At 42.3% G+C, this 18,294-nt stretch overlaps 1 protein-coding gene across 7 annotated transcripts in view; it reads left to right on the top strand.

Moving 5' to 3' along the window:
• SPECC1 (sperm antigen with calponin homology and coiled-coil domains 1) overlaps positions 1-18,294 on the top strand; it is a 490,142-nt gene that overhangs the window by 239,262 nt on the left and 232,586 nt on the right. The window contains exon 1 of one of the 7 annotated variants that reach the window (XM_073565377.1): positions 15,123-15,222. The exons of the other annotated variants lie outside the window; for them this stretch is intronic. Within the exon in view, the coding sequence (XP_073421478.1) occupies positions 15,162-15,222 (61 nt within the window). The 5' untranslated portion in view covers positions 15,123-15,161. Of the gene's footprint in view, positions 1-15,122; positions 15,223-18,294 lie in introns of those variants that run through there. 7 annotated transcript variants of the gene reach the window in all.

Below are 18,294 nucleotides of genomic sequence, written 5' to 3'. Positions count from 1 at the left end.
GCAATTCCCGTCGTTGCCGTTACTAATCTTGCCTCCCTGTGTGGAGTATTCCTTGTTTAATTACCTGTTCAGTAAATCCTGTTAACCCCTTCTCTGCCTCCGGCTCTTCACTGCATCCAATGAACCTCTCTCCTTTACAAGCACATGCAGATGTACCTGCATTCAATAGAAGGCAGCACTTTGGATGCAGCGAATATACGCTGTGTCCAAAGCACTGCTACTTCCAGATCATAGGCACCCGGACTTACAAGCTAAATTATTACAGTATGAAAGCTTCCAAGCTAAAAGTCCCACTGCTTCAGTCCATGCCATTGTATTCCAATATCTATTTATTTTACTCATTTATATAGCACCATTAATTCCACAGCGCTTTACAGACATTATTGGCACTGTCCCCATTGGAGCTCACAATCTAGATTCCCATTCAGTATGTCTTTGGAAAGTGGGAGGAAACCGGAGAACCCGGGGAAAACCCACGCAAACATGAGAAGAACATACAAACTCCTTGCAGATGTTGTCCTTGGTGAGATTTGAACCCAGGACCCCAACGCTGCAAAGCAACTGAGCCACTGTGCTCCCCATAATGTGGGTCTGTCTCTCCAGTGTTCTGATTTCAGATTTATATACGTTGCTTATATAGCATCACCATATTCTACATCACTGCTCAGATTGTCATCACTTTCTTTTTTTTCTTTTTTTTTACGGTCTGTTGTGGCCCCAAAGACTGACTCGACAGTGAGTCACCTGACCTGAGGGTGTAGCTCAAAACCGCACAGTTGGGCTGTAACACGGACAATACGGTTGTGTGAATATAATCAATCTCATACCTATTTCATAGTAAAGGTACTGTCACACTAAGCTTGTGATGTTATAGCGATATTGCTAGCGATATCGCTGCATGTGATACTTACCTACGACCCGCTCCCCCGCTGGTTATCGCTGATCGTGCGAGAACGTTCAGGACCGCTTCTCGTCGTCAGCTTCCTGCGGCGCTTCCTGTGGAGAGACGAGCGACGAGCGTGGAGCCAGGCGGGAGGACGCAGGATCGCCTAGTGTGACAGGTAAGTAGCGACCCCCGTCCCCAGCGATGTCGCTGGTGAGATCTGCCTGTGTGGCAGCTCACTAGCGACCACTTAGCGATGCACCAGCGATCCTGACCGCGTCATATCGCTGGTCGGGATCGCTGGTGCATCGCTAAGTGTGACAGTACCTTAAGTCAATGAACCTATTAGTGTATTATTAAAGTGTTGACAGAAACCCAGTGAGAAGGAACAAAACTCCCATGTAGATAATGGGCCTGATTGATTCATTTGCACTTTTTTGTCTCTTTTGGGGGTTTTCTCCTGGTTTTCATTCACTCTACTACTTTTTTTTTCTAATTTGCGCCTTTTTAAAAATGTATGTTAACCTGTATTTTTTTTTAAGTATGCAATTGTCTGTGGTGCTGGGGTTTTCAGATATTTTCACATGGTTCATAAATTTATAATTTTGCTTAATTTAGTGCAAATGTACTCCAGCTTCCCTCCCCGGAGTGTTGTTTTTTTTTTTTTTTTAACTCTAGATATTTTGGAGCACATCTTTTTTTGTGCTAAAAGAAAATAAATCACAAAACGGCTAAAGGACAAATAAAATGCATTTTTTTTTACTTTTGAGCAAAATTCATTAACTGTTATGTATCATTGTGATGAATTTGGTGCAAAAAAAATAAAAGTGACAAAAGGGCAAATGATGACTCAAACCCAATGTCTTTCCTTAGATTTGAACCCTGGACTCTAGGACTTCAAAGCAACAGTCTAACCAAACCACCATCCTTTCCTTATCATGTTCTCAGGATCTGCAGACTTCTGCCCTGTTATTTTTGGATTGCTTTCACTTGTAAAGGAAGCGGATATGATAAGGATTTATTATGTAATTGCTGGTTATGTAACTCCTTTTATTCATGGCCATTCAGTGGTATAATATGCAACAAGGGTCCCAGATGCTTCTCTTAGTTCTTCATTATGGCACGACCAATATGTGTTACAGCTGTTTGCGCATTCATGCCCCGCAAATAAACAAAAAAAGTCATCTTGCTGTGACCTGGACCCTTCTGGATATTGGATATCTTGGATATTGGACTTTTGTTATGAATCGAGGTATAGCCCACCCTCACCTGGTGCATGTGATTCTTATTTGAGTTAAGGTACGTTCCCACAATGAATATTTATTTGCTGAGTTTTTGATGTTGCAGAATTTGTGTACTTTAAGTAAAATGGGTTACTTGCATTTTTTTTTTTTCGAAAATACGAAATGCAAAATGCTCAGCAAAAATTCAATGTGGGAACGTAGCCTAACGCTAATTAATAGCAGCACTGAGGTCCTGAGATTGAATGCGACCGAGGCAACATCTGTATGGTGTTTGTACGTCCTAACAATGACATCATGGATTTCCTCTGACCATAGGCATAACTGCAGCCACCGCAGCCAGGTTTCTCCTTCAGGCGGTGATTTGAACATTACTGTCAATCTTTTGGTTTATGCTCAAATAAAGCCAGTTCTTCATTACTCTAGTGACATGTTCTTCTGGGGTGACTTTTTCTATGGACTTTACAAACTCTTGCTAAAGTAGTAGTTTCCTGCTGAGTACCATATGCATATTAAGGCTGAATTCACATGTCAGCTTTTTTTCCCTCATCTGAAAAATAAAAACCTCCCATCCCGGTGCTGGATGTAATTTCATCGGTTTTCGGACCATATCTGCATCCATTATCCAAGCCTCATCCATTTTTCTCATGTCTGAAAAAAACAAACAGCAAATTTCCCAAATTTTCCTTTATAACCAGTTGGTAAAAAAACTGACAGCACACTGTTGCAAAACAGTTGGCATCTGTGAGCTCTGTTGTTTGGGTGTTTGTTTTCACTGACCCGTTCAGTTGAATAAGCTTGGACCAGAGTAAGACATGTCTCCTTCTTTTCTAAAGTCAACTTTCTGTCTGTAAAATAACCCCGAACATGTGAGTAGCCCCACAGGCTGTAAAGTGCCAGTGTGCTCTAGGAGTCCACTGAAAACACAAAGACATTGCATCACACTGTTGACTCTTGTGCGGTCTGTGATCTATTAGTATACCCAAGTCTTTTTAACACGTGCTGTTGCTTAGTCCTATTGATACCATTCTGTCGATGTAATTTTCATTTTTCTTTCTTAGATGTAGAATCTTGCATTTCTCCCTGTTAAATACCATTCTATTAGTCCTTGTCCATTGTCCAAGCTTATCTAGATCCTTCTGAATCCTTTTCTCTCTTCTCTAGGGTTAGCTATTCCTCCTAGGTTTGCATTGCCTGCAAAGTAGATTAATTTACCTTCAGTTCCCTTATGTAGATGACTTATAAAAATGTTGAACAACACTGGGGCCAGGACAGAGCCTTGTGGTACCCCACTTGAAACACTTTTACAATTGGATGTGTAACCATTTATTACCACTCTTTGAGTACGATCAATGAGCCAGTTATGAATCCACGCAACTGTAGCCTTGTCAATCCCACACTTGGGATTGACAAGATGCATTAAGACAGGCTGAGAATTGAATGAGCTTTCCAAAGAATACTAGTCGTTACCAATTATATCTGCCCATGTTCTCCCTACAAACAAGAGAACTGCTCAGTTGTCGGTTGATCAGACGGTATAAAAATTATCATTACGAGCAACATGACGCCCCATAAAAACAGGACATGTGCTTGAGATATGATACCGCGTGAGACCAGAACGATCATCTCTGTAAACGAGTGCTAGTATGCTTCTATAGATGTAGCCACATTTGACTTGACAAACCATGCTCCCTCTTGATGACTTGTAATTAGTGATGAGCGAGCATGTTCAAATAAGATGTTATCAGAGCACGCTCGTGTGTAATACAGCATCTTCGGTGTGCTCAAATACTATGTTCGAGTCCCCGTGGCTGCATGCCTCGTGGTTGTTCAACAGCCGCAACACATGCAGGGATTGCTTGTTTGTTAGGCAATCCCTGCATGTGTTGTGGCTGTTGGACAGCCACGAGACATGCAGCCGCGGGTACTCGGACATAGTATTCGAGCACTCTGAAGATACTCAATTAGAGTTCAAGCATGCTCTGATAATACCTTATTCGAGCACATTTGCTCTTCGCGACTTGTAACACAAGGTCTTTTCACTTTAGAGGGTTGAAATAACTTGACTTTGCACTTTTTGTGCTGTGATATCCCAGTACTGTGCTTATCTATGTTAAAGTTAACTTTGCTACATCTGTATATAGATGATCGTCACGCGTTACCAGATAAATACCGGCTCATCTAATTACAGCCTAAGGGCGCAGTCAGATGGCTGTATAAATCGGAGAGCAATGCTCAGACTGGCCGCGGCTCTCCCAAAGTGAGCGTGACGGCTGCGTAGAAATATATGAAGCAGTCACTCAGGTCAGGAGAGCTGCCGGCCAGTCTGTGCATTGCGGTCCGATCTATATGGCCATCTGACTGCGCCCTAAGGGCAGTTTCACACGTCGGTGTCTCCGGTACGTGTAGTGACAGTTTTCTCACGTACCGGAGACACTGACACACGTAGACACATTCTAATAAATGTGTCTATGCAGATGTCAGCGTGTTTTCACGGACCATGTGTCCGTGTGCAAAACACGCTGACATGTCCGTTTTTGTGCAACAGCACGGATCACACGGACCCATACAAGTCAATGGGTCCGTGTAAACACGTATCGCACACGGATGCTGTCCGTGTGCGATCCGTAGGCGTTTTTAAAAGTCAAAGGGTTAACATTGAAAATAATTTTTCAAAAACACGGACACGGACAGCATACGGACAGCACACGGACAGCACACGGATGGTACACACGGACATACGGATAGCACACGGATGGCATACGTATGCACACAGACACACGGACACGGATAGCTCCGGTACCGGTTTTTCCGGTACCGGAATTATCTGGACGTGTGAAACTGCCCTAAGGCCGGAGTCACACTAGCGATTAAATCGGACGAATGCAATGTGATAAAAAAATCGCATTGCATTCGTCCCAATGTTATTCTATGGTGCTGCTCCCATCATGCGGTTTTTTATCGGATCCGTTCCTCGGACCGAGACAATCTCAGCATGCTGCGAATGTCACCGATTTTCGGATCGGATTCGACAATGCAAGTCTATGCATGCGATTAAAAAACGCATTGAAAACGCACCACACGTGTGACTTGCGATTAAATCGCAAGACTTCTCCAGGTCAACAGGAAAGAGCATCAGGCATTGGCATTGGATGTCAATTTGATGCTTAGATGCGAATAAAATCGGTTCATCGCCGGTAAATGGGATGACAGACGGATCCCTGGACAAGAAATCTTTGGGCGATTTCGTACCGTTAAAATGGGACCGATTTTTTATTCGTTGTGTGTGACTCCAGCCTTAGAGAGAGAACAGGAATTCATCCTACTCTGGGTTTCTTAAAAACGATTTTTTTCAAGGGTGTCATATGTGAATTTACAGAGGAATTAACCTACTTGACCATTCATTGTGATCACATGTGTGCAGTGGCCTAGCGTGGGTTGCCAGCACCTGTTCAAAGTAGTTAAAACTGGTTTGAATCACTGACTGGTAACCAACTTACAATTTTACTTAAAAAAATGCTTTGTCCTAATTAATTTGCACAGCACTGTACTTGGTGCTCCTAACCCATGAACTGTTAGCACATCCTGACCAATATAATATCCCTTATCCCCGCAAGCACATGTATTATATTTTGAGCATACTGATATAATTATAGTTTACACTTTGACCTTCTAGTGTGTGTTTTTTTTTTGTTCAAAATTTTAAAAATAGAAAGTTATACGTTTATTATATTATATATTTTTTTAATAATTTTACAATTTTAGTGCCATAACCCTAGTCCTAAGCATAACCACAGCCCTTATCTTATCCCTAGTGTAACCCTAGTTAATGTTTAAGTGCTTCTAGAAAAATTTTATTTTATTAGCATGTAACATACTTTTTCATTATGCAAATTGCCTGTCCCAGAGAAGCATGCATGGCCTATAAGTCTCCTCACTCTGACTTGCCAGGCCTGGTTTGTCACTCTCTGCAAGGAGAAACTTTACCCCTTACATCCCATAATTTTTCAGTATTACACTGCTGCCTGGTAATGTGTTATAAGCTGTACTGATATATTTTTGGGTATCAATAGATATAAACTGCATTTTACTATTAGTAAAACCTTCACCATTTTTACTATAGGCTAAAACCATGTATCCACCGGGGGTATCCTGTGATCTTAAGGCTACACAGTTCTTAGGATATCCACACCGTCTAGTACTTTTAGTTCCCTCTAAATCCCTCATCTAAGAATCGATGTGTATGTGCAATAGGAAACTACACATCTCTAAATGTCGAGTCACTTATGGGACTCACCGCTCCGCTTTGAATTTAATGATTAAGATATATTGAACTACAAATATAATTGACCTTATAGGCAACTTCCTGTATTCAGTATGCGGTATATAATGTAAATTTTTAAAAAGGAAGAATCCTGTTTTTTTTTTTTGTTAAGCATCCAAAATTAATATCAGACTTTAAGAACAGGTTCTTCATATTAAGTCATCATGCGTGATGGCACTGGCTCGATAAAAGTGACAAATGTTGATATATTCTGACCAACTTACTGCGAATACTGGGTGGTAAGAAGTTCATAGTCTGAAAATTCCAAATTCCAGCCAATGACTCTCAAAGGCACAAAACCATAGAATGGATTTTCATGCATCAACTTTCTCTATGTTGATTCCATCAAGTTGAAAAGACTCTTGACTGGACAGAGTAGATATATGGTTGCCTTTTGACTGGAAGGGTCAATGTAACCTTCAAACTAAACTGGGGCTTTCAGATCGGCTACTGCTGCTTTGCGCCATTTCCCTATTTCAGTTACCGTTAACAGCTTTTTATGGCTCACTCAGACTTTCGTCACTGTACGGGATACAGTTTTCATCAGTATCTGATCAGTGTTTTTTTTATTAGCGCCTATTGTAATAGTCCATCTCCAAAAAATTCTGTGTGTAGTTTTAGCCCTGTTTGTGCACCAGAACTAAGGAACCTACTTGTCTAGAAATGTACTTGAGTTCCAACCCCTTCATGCTTTAGGCCAACAGCAAATTAGTTTGTCCTGTCGTTAAGAAAGTTTTACTTTACAATCCGGATACTAAATCGCTTTCCGACTCAGTGGCTAGGAATGTTTTACTATGTGGTTGATTTGCATTTTATTCCAATTTCATGGCATTAAGGCATCCTTAGGTGGATTCTCCTTCCTGTCGAAACTAAGAATTTATTTAGAGCCTGAAGGAAATTATGGTTTTCCGCAGTAACCACAGTATAAAATACAAAAGTAATAAAGTAATATAAAAAATAGAAAACATACAAGAAAGTAATTGATTTCCAACTATTTGTAAAGAAATGTCTCAATTAGTGGAATATTGTGCGTTATTATAATCATCATTACCATTGCCTACTGTTCACTTTGGTCCTGGAGTACTTGTGTGGGCAAGGTGATGGATCTCTTTTGATTGGATAACACCAGTTTATTTTTCTCGTTTTCATATTTAAGACTCGTGCTGTAACATAGTAACATAGTTTTGAAGGCTGAAGGAAGACCTTATGTCCATCTAGTTCAGCTGTAATTATACCAATAGTGATTTCTGCAATGATATTGCATTTCAGAACTGTATGGGATTAATATATTTTCATGTATGTAATAAAGTCTTCACTACCAGAAATAGGACCTCCTACAAATATGGCCATGTAGTTGCATAATGACTGGCAGATTAGCATTTTAGCTGAGTTGGTAGATTTTTAGCTTTATATAAATCAAAAAATCTATAAAAAATAATGTATAAACTGCATAAAGATCAACGCTCAATACTTATTCTGATGTCTGCATTTACTGATGTGTCAAGCAATCACTGTGGATAGAGGACTACTAGACCATAGGGGTAAAATCTGCCAGAGTTGAAGTAATAGATTTTGCTCAGGTTTGTGGTGTAATATAAGGTGTGCAGTATAAAATTATATAGTGTTTGCTTTATATTACGGAACAGTTCAGTTGGCTTGGCTATGACATTGACAGTTCTGCAGCCAATCGGTGAGCTCAGATTTTGCTTGCAGCGCAATCTATGTGACAAGCAGCATATAAGACGGGAATGGACAGTAAAGGCGCATATGCACTAGTAGATAATCTGCGAATGAGCATATGAACAACCATTCCCGATTAACCTGCCTGTGTGAGGATGCTGCTAAACTGATGTTCAAGCAAATGCTAGTTTGTAATCGGATTGTTAATGCCAGAAAAAAAGTCATTTTCCTGTGTATGATATTTAATAGGGACAGAAAGATAACATTAGCAATCATTCTACCCCATCATTGCTTGTTGGCCTTTGAGAACAGACTAGTAAATGAGCACTTAAATGACTTGCATATAGGAGATCCATGCTCATTAATGTGCATTGATGGGCCCTATCAGGGGCGGACAGTGAGAGCAAAGGACCCCTGTATGAGAAGCATGTATAAGGTCCCCTCCATGCCGGAGACAAATGCAGCTCTCTATTTCCATTGGTCCCATTGAAAATGAATGAAGTGGGCGTGCACATGCTCAACCTCTACACCATTCAGCCATTCTCTGGATCATTGGGGTCCCAGTGATCGGACCCCCATACCTGAAGAAGATAGCCCTTAATGGCATGACTTTATATTTTTTTTTACAAGCTCTTATATGTATGTGTGGACATGCCGTACAGAGCTTTCCTCCAAAACATACATGCATTAAAAAAACAATTTATATAATGCATGTATCTTTTGGAGGAAAGCTCTGTAAGGCCATGTTCATACATTGCAAATTTTATGCATGTTTAATGAGAATCTGTCACTTGCTCAAAAACGTGACTTAAATGCATTGTAAAAATCCGTGAGCTCCCCCTAGTCTGTCACTCTTTTTGATTTTGCACTGCATCACTCCATTGAAGAGATATTGGCATTTGTTGCCTTTGGAGCGCAGTATGTGAAATCTCTGCATGTAGTGCAACTGGGCGTTTCTTCTGAGTCTTCTCTAGTGGTGGGGGCTTTCACCCTCCCTTTTTGACATTGGCAATCACAGCTCAGCAATGTCTGAGACGGCTAGATCCGCTGTCGAGCTGTGATTCTGCATCTCTCCCACCTGTAATGTGTAGATTGGAAACAATCTCTTATTCACAAATTTGTGCGGCGTAATTACTATTTAATATCCTGTATCCTTTTATGCTGAAAATCAGTTGATCCTCATACCAATTCGAGGCAGAATTGCTGGTCCTGCTGCAGATTTCTCTCAGAGTAGCCTCAAGATCTACAGAAACTTTTCATAGTGCAAATCCAAAATATGTACCTGAAGGCTCCATTGCAGTTGGTTTCTTTTCGAAAAACTTGGTGTGACTGTTCAGTATATTACATTTTTTATCTGAAATTGTAAAAAAAAAACCCACTGAGGAATATTTTTCTACGATTTGTGATAACGCAATGTATGTATGTTTACCTGTTTTGCAGGAATTTTTATAATATTGCTATGAAATGTAATATGCAAATGTTAACAGGCAGCACTTCTTATATTCTGCTTTGTAAATTGCCCTGATTTCCTGCAAGACACATTGTGAGAGTGTGAGACTTTTACAACTGTTACTTTAATATCCATCAGGCATGACCTGCCCTTTAAATTAATAGCAGGCTTCTGAGTGACTCCTGCCATATAATGTTCTGGGGACATTCTTTGATGGTAATCGAATTTATGCAGATAAAGAAACTCTTTCATTCTGCATGAGCCATCATTAGAACCACAATTGTACTCACTGCAATTTCCCTGTTAGGTTGGAAGAGCGGAGCAGCTGGGTCATGTGTAGAAGTGGGTGGTGACTCATGCAGGGAAAAGAGACTTCCTGTTTCTACATAGAGCGTAGTCAGCAGTCAGTTTTTAATAGCGTGATGTCATAAACCTAATGGAAAAGAGAAGAATAACTGGGTAGAAAGGCAAAATGAGCAATTGTAAGTACATGGTGCTATATAATATGTTGACTGTAATATATAAAGAAGATAAACACTCTGATGGGAGGAGTGCTTCTTTACAGGAAACCTGTCATCTGATTCGTGAATATGTGTGTGGGTATAGGAAGAGACCTGTCAGTCAAGGGGGAAGAAGCCACTGGGGTGCAGCCTCTTGGACCAATCATCCAAACTGCATAGTTCCCATCTGGCTTTTTAAAATAAGTTTTCTCTGAAGCATTGCAGCATTTCAGAGTAAAAATATATATATATATATTCCTATATGTGGTAGTTATTCTTCTGTAATTCTTTCTGGAGATGTATGAATGAATTGACACAAGGGCCTTTAATTGTTACCTGTATCATTGTGGTTTGTCCCTACTTAGTATGATAATATGAGTGGGCACAACATAACTAGATATTGGGGTGCCAATCATTCATGCATAAGTACAGTATTACCAGTCAAAAAGAATATATTTACTACAAACAGGGTTGTACAGTCGGTAAGCCAAACCTCTGACTCCTCACTTTCCCTGACTCCGACCCCACAGCACTGGTCACTACTGAGCATGTGCATAAAGTGCAGCACAGATTCATCTCATCTACATCTCCCCAGCACTGGTCACTACTGAGCATGTGCATAAAGGGCAGCACAGATTCATCTCATACACGACCCCACAGCACTGGTCACTACTGAGCATGTGCATAAAGGGCAGCACAGATTCATCTCATCTACATCTCCACAACACTGGTCACTACTGAGCATGTGCATAAAGTGTAGCACAGATTCATCTCATACACGACCCCACAGCACTGGTCACTACAGAGCATGTACATAAAGTGCAGCACAGATTCATCTCATCTACGACTCCACAGCACTGGTCACTACTGAGCATGTACATAAAGTGCAGCACAGATTCATCTCATACACGACCCCACAGCACTGGTCACTACAGAGCATGTACATAAAGTGCAGCACAGATTCATCTCATCTACGACTCCACAGCACTGGTCACTACTGAGCATGTACATAAAGTGCAGCACAGATTCATCTCATCTACGACTCCACAGCACTGGTCACTACTGAGCATGTGCATAAAGTGTAGCACAGATTCATCTCAGCTACATCTCCCCAGCATTGGTCACTACTGAGCATGTGCATAAAGGGCAGCACAGATTCATCTCATCTACGACTCCACAGCACTGGTCACTACTGAGCATGTGCATAAAGTGTAGCACAGATTCATCTCAGCTACATCTCCCCAGCATTGGTCACTACTGAGCATGTGCATAAAGGGCAGCACAGATTCATCTCATACACGACCCCACAGCACTGGTCACTACTGAGCATGTGCATAAAGTGCAGCACAGATTCGTCACATCTACATCTCCACAACACTGGTCACTACTGAGCATGTGCATAAAGTGTAGCACAGATTCATCTCTGCTACATCTACCCAGCACTGGTCACTACTGAGCATGTGCATAAAGGGCAGCAGAGATTCATCTCATACACGACCCCACAGCACTGGTCACTGCAGAGCATGTACATAAAGTGCAGCACAGATTCATCTCATCTACGACTCCACAGCACTGGTCACTACTGAGCATGTGTATCAAGAGCAGCACAGATTCATCTCATCTACATCTCCCCAGCACTGGTCACTACTGAGCATGTGCATAAAGGGCAGCACAGATTCATCTCATACACGACCCCACAGCACTGGTCACTACAGAGCATGTACATAAAGTGCAGCACAGATTCATCTCATCTACATCTCCACAGCACTGGTCACTACTGAGCATGTGCATAAAGGGCAGCACAGATTCATCTCATCTACAACTCCACAGCACTGGTCACTACTGAGCATGTACATAAAGTGCAGCACAGATTCATCTCATACACGACCCCACAGCACTGGTCACTTCTGAACATGTACGTAAAGTGCAGCACAGATTCATCTCATCTACATCTCCACAACACTGGTCACTACTGAGCATGTGCATAAAGGGCAGCACAGATTCATCTCATACACGACCCTACAGCACTGGTCACTACAGATCATGTGCATAAAGTGTAGCACAGATTCATCTCATCTACATCTCCCCAGCACTGGTCACTACTGAGCATGTGCATAAAGGGCAGCACAGATTCATCTCATACACGACCCTACAGCACTGGTCACTACAGATCATGTGCATAAAGTGCAGCACAGATTCATCTCATCTACATCTCCCCAGCACTGATCACTACTGAGCATGTGCATAAAGGGCAGCGCAGATTCATCTCATACACGACCCCACAGCACTGGTCACTACAGAGCATGTGCATAAAGTGCAGCACAGATTCATCTCATCTACATCTCCCCAGCACTGGTCACTACTGAGCATGTACATAAAGTGCAGCACAGATTCATCTCATCTACGACTCCACAGCACTGGTCACTACTGAGCATGTGCATAAAGTGCAGCACAGATTCATCTCATCTATGACTCCACAGCACTGGTCACTACTGAGCATGTACATAAAGTGCAGCACAGATTCATCTCATCTACGACTCCACAGCACTGGTCACTACTGAGCATGTACATAAAGTGCAGCACAGATTCATCTCATCTACGACTCCACAGCACTGGTCACTACTGAGCATGTGCATAAAGTGCAGCACAGATTCATCTCATCTACATCTCCCCAGCACTGGTCACTACTGGGCATGTACGTAAAGTGCAGCACAGATTCATCTCATCTACGACTCCACAGCACTGGTCACTACTGAGCATGTGCATAAAGTGCAGCACAGATTCATCTCATCTATGACTCCACAGCACTGGTCACTACTGAGCATGTACATAAAGTGCAGCACAGATTCATCTCATCTACGACTCCACAGCACTGGTCACTACTGAGCATGTGCATAAAGTGCAGCACAGATTCATCTCATCTATGACTCCACAGCACTGGTCACTACTGAGCATGTACATAAAGTGCAGCACAGATTCATCTCATCTACGACTCCACAGCACTGGTCACTACTGAGCATGTACATAAAGTGCAGCACAGATTCATCTCATCTACGACTCCACAGCACTGGTCACTACTGAGCATGTGCATAAAGTGCAGCACAGATTCATCTCATCTACATCTCCCCAGCACTGGTCACTACTGGGCATGTACGTAAAGTGCAGCACAGATTCATCTCATCTACGACTCCCCAGCACTGGTCACTACTGAGCATGTACGTAAAGTGCAGCGCAAATTCATCTCCACTAAAAGCCAAGATCCTGAGATGAGGGACAGAACAGACATTTATAGGACATTTCATAACTTTCCCAAATTCTTATGAAAACATTTACAGCACATCCTGCATTGTACTACTGAACCCAATTTATTATATATTTTAGGAGTCGGTCCATTTTATACAGACTTCAGCTCCACCAAAATGGACACTGACCGACTCCGCAGCCCTGATTACAAACTGTATAGAAAAAGGCAAAACAAATCCACAGATTACAAACACACTAGCGTAGACCGTGATCAGTCCATGTATAAAGTGGTAGACAGAAAGGACTACTGACCCCATACTAAAAAAAAAAATATACATAGCAAGCCTTACCAGAAAAAAATATAAAATCAATACAAAATACTCAGTGAAGGCAAAACTTTCTTATATTGTTTCAGAGACAACGTAGTGAGAAGGTGCCATTGCTTTTAGCTAGTTTGTGGCGCCCTATTCTTGGGTTCAGTGGCAGCCGGATGTCCATTAGGCCTCAGTCACATATCCATGTTTAAACAAGTACGTGAAAAAATGGTGTCGGTGTCACCACGTACATGCAACACGTGTGTGAATGAGGCCTTAATCAGTAAGTCACCTTTTAGCCAAGTGATGTGCTATCTTTTACTACAGTGGGAAACCCCTTTATTTATACAAAACCAGAAAACCACATTAATGTCTGCAGTCTTGTAAAATCTGGTATAAAGTTTTGGCTAGTTGCAGTATAGAAAGGCATTGATAGTATTTTCAAGCCTCAAGTTTCAAGAGTTGGCTGAGTATTTAATAATGCTCTTAAATTGGGTGCTTTGTAAGAATCAGCAATTTTCCTAGCAACAGCTCTGATCCTGGAGGTGCATTGTCTGTACGGTTTGTATAAGCCTTTTTTTTCTTTCACTTCCAATTGGCCCTGACATTTAAAGACCTGGTATGAGAGTTTGTCTGCCAGCTGGGAGAACACTGTTGGTAGCATCTGATAACTAACTACAGTGTTGTCTTACATGGCTGTTAATGTTAACACAAAATTTAAGATTATTATCCAGCTATGTGTCCCCTACAGCTATAAAGCGGCCCAGTATTCTAATCCTGCACATTCTTTTTGTAGTTGGTAATTTATAGTTTTGTGAATTGCTTTTTTATTTTTTTCAATTTCTCCAATGGCAATCAAATATCGAAGCAACTTTGCAAGTGGTCTTAATTTAAAAATGTCCTCCCACTTTATAAGGGTTTCCTTTAATTGCAGAATTCCTTTCAAATACTGAAAATAAATAAAAATACCAAAAAAATCCAAACTAGTCATACTCACAATATGGTTGTCTGTGGGCACGCCGGAGCTCCAGCAGGGCACATCGATCTCCGACAATGCTTTGTGTCTTATCAATTTTTTAATTTTACTTGAATATGTTGCGCTATTCCATAGCACTTTACACACATTATCATCGCTGTCCCCATCGGGATCACAATCTAAACTCCCTTTCAGTATGTCTTTGGAGTGTGGGAGGAAACCGGAGAACACGCTGGAAACCCACGCAATCACGGGGAGAACATACAAACTCCTTGCAGATGTTGTCCTTGGTGAGATTTGAGCCCAGAACCCCAGCACTGCAAAGCTACAGTGCTAACCACTGAGCCACCTTCCTGCCCAAGAAGCTGTTGCACATTGGATGAATCTGTGAATGTGTCCAGTCTTTATGCTGTTTGCACATACTATAGACCAGGATTCCCCAACTCCAGTCCTCAAGGCCCACCAACAGGTCATGTTTTCTGGATTTCCTTAGTATTGCCCAGAGGTGATAATTGCATCACCTGTACATCACAAGGGAAATCCTGAAAACATGACCTGTTGGTGGGCCTTGAAGACTGGAGTTGGGGAACTCTGCTATAGACAAGGCCTATGTAAGTGTAATTAGTAACAACACATACACTGGAGGTGGAAAGAGGCTGGGGTACATAATGTTTCTGATTTACAGCATGTGACATAATCTACATTGAAAATGGAAGCCGTATGACTGGGTGTGAGGTCTACTGGGAACAGTGGAAAGGCCACGCATTTTTTACAGGTCTATACCATATTGCAAAGTAATAGAATTAAAAGAAACCTGCCACACCCTAAAATGCTATTAACCTGAAAATATGGGGTTAGTAAAGCGCTGTTGAATATGTTGGCACTATATAAATAAAGATTATTATTATTAGTGTGCAGGTAGCTTTCCAAAGATACCTGGTCACTGCACCGAGAACGCCGACTACTTTAAGGAAATTACGGTAAATTTATTCATAGTTACATAGGTTGGAAAAAGACCTAGGTCTGTCAAGTTCAACCTTTCTCCACCAATTGTACATTTCGTCACTAATTTAACTATAACCCGCAATGTTATGTGTATTGAGGAAATCATCCAGCCCTTTTTTAAAAGCTGTTGTGGTGTTTAACATTACTACCACTTGTGGTGTTCCTTTTAGGGTGGTTTCACATTAGCGTTTCAGGGCGCAGCGACGGCCTGCACACGGCCGCCGCAAAGCCCTGCCCCCTGACGCGCCTCCTCCGGTAGCTCCGCCTACCGGCGCATGACGCTGCATGCGTCCTGGGTCCCCTATCTTTATCACTGGGGACGCAGGCCGTGCGCAGTATGCGTTTGGCAGCGCATGCGTCCTTTTGACGGTGCGCTGACCAGCGCCAAACGCAACCTGTTGCAATTTGGTTGTGCTCGGCGCACCGTCAAAAGGACGCATGCGCCGCCAAACGCATACTGCTTACTGCATTGCTGATCCGGCGTCGGTAGTTGGGTATAGTACAGCCATCGCCTACTATGTACTAAGTGGTGATTGTAGCCGCATCTCTATCACTGAAAGCCGGAGGCTGCCAGGATGCATAAAGTTAATTTCCTCCCAGTAGTACGGCTCCCAGTACTGTGACCAGGCAACTTTTGGAATGCTATTAACATGCAGATTAACCTCATATCTGCAGGTTAATGGCACTGTGGGATGTTACCTTTTAAGTTAGCAGTAGTGAAAAGACATGTACTTTATGTATAAAACTCTCTATGTAATCTTATGTATTTCCATGGTTACAGACAACAAATAGGCTATGTGTCCCGATTCATAATTTACAGATTTTTTTTCTTTGTTGCTTTCCTTTTGTCTTGTGGTATAAGTTACCTTTATTGGCCCCAAATTCTTCAAAACTGCGCACAAAGTTTTTGACTTTGCGCCAAATTCACAAATCATCTCTTTTTCTGTCTTAAACCTATTTAGCAACGTTTTGTGCCAAAAGTCACCTGTTGTGCGAAACCTGTTCCAAAATATTGGCATACTTAAAAATACAATAGTGGGGGACTGGAGTGCAGTTTTGACAAATTTTGCGACTTTGTATTTTTAAAAAGTCTCAATTGATAAGTTAAGCGATGAGAATAACTAAAAATAAATAGGCGAGTGCATATAAAATAGACTTGGAATAAGGAATTTTTCTGCAAACAAAAATGGTGCAAAACACACAAAACTAGACAAGAAACGGTCTCAAACACAATGATGAATCGATGCTAGAGTATTTTTGCTGTTTGGGTTGTTTTTTTTATAAAAAAAAAGGAAGCTGATCAGAACCTCCAAGCTTTTGAGGAATCTTGCATTTTTGAGGAGGATTAGAAGAGATTACTGTTTCCACACAGTTTCAGCTTCATAACCAACCATGTTAAAAAAAACAAACAAAAAAAAAGCAAAACTCTTCTTGCACATAGCCATAAACTATTTGTGTGACCTGCTCATGTACTGCTCTTGTTCTGGCAGATTGAAGCCATATGTCTAATGCTAAATTTATCGGTAGAGGAAGTGATCAGGCAAAAGCAACCCTTCCTCTATGCCACCTTTAAAATCAACTAGTTGCCGCTAATCTCTGGTAAAGGGTCTGTCTATAATAAGAAAACCTCCTTAATGACATTTGGTTGGACGTTTGTGTAAGGGAGAAGACCAGGCTGTGGGTACCGGAACTGTTGAGGCTGCCTTCCTTGTTTTCTGCGGGAAGGAATAGGGGACTGGACAGGCCCCATGATCCAGGAAGAGGGGGCGTGTTTAGTCAGGTAACCCGGCCGGAAGTTGAGGTAGAAAGCATGCAAAGCTGCAGAGAGGCCCCCGCCATCAGCGTTCGAGCAGCAGGGCAGGCAGCGCGCTCTGCACCCAAACCGCCGGAGCTGTGACGGACTGCAGCAGACCGACCCAGTGCCTAGAGACAGTTTTGGCGAGGTCAGGCGGTATGCAGCAGGCTGGGAGGAGTGCTCCGTCCCCAGAGCACCAGTTCTGCACAGGCCTGCATCCGTTAACCCCCGCCGCCAACCGCGGGGACTTGAGAGAGGTGCAGGGTTCCCGGTGACCACCAGAGAGCAAGGTGCCATACGTTCCTTGTCCGTAAGTACAGCACACGTTCCACATAAGAGAAACCAGATACGAGACAGACACTTGCACCCTAATTTGCCAGTTGATACTCGCTGATCTATGTTGGACCCAGACAGCGCTGCGGCCTGAATTGACTCGGCCGCATCAGCTTATGGACTAGGGGCTCAGCGGAAGGTACCAGAGACCGACCGCTGCCACCAGAAGACAGATCCTTCTTGCCTACAGGACCTTCCTGAATAAGCACCGCGCCAGCTGTTGTTGGCGCTATTGACTTCCCAGCAGGAGTCAGTCTGAGGAACTTCTGACACGTTAAGTAGTTCACAAGAGCTGCCATTACCTGATTCATTGTTCCTTAGTTCTGCATATCCTTTGCAACTTGAACCGTTTATTTCCTCATTTAACTGTTTACCTCCCTGCGTGGAGTATTCCCCTGTTAAAGTAAAGTTATTAACCCTTGCCATGCTTTCTGTCTGTCACTGCATCCCGCAACCTGCTTACACTTGGACAGGAGTGACATAGACATCAACTACTGCTAAAGCAGAGTAATCATTTCTGGTGGTGCCCCAGTAGGAAAACTTTATGGTA

The sequence above is a fragment of the Dendrobates tinctorius genome, unplaced genomic scaffold, assembly GCF_039654945.1.
Source record: "Dendrobates tinctorius isolate UK_male_01 unplaced genomic scaffold, ASM3965494v1 ptg000016l, whole genome shotgun sequence".
Classification (NCBI taxonomy): domain Eukaryota; kingdom Metazoa; phylum Chordata; class Amphibia; order Anura; family Dendrobatidae; genus Dendrobates; species Dendrobates tinctorius.
The sequence above is the reverse complement of the archived record's forward strand: the minus strand, read 5'-3'. Positions and strand labels throughout refer to the sequence as shown.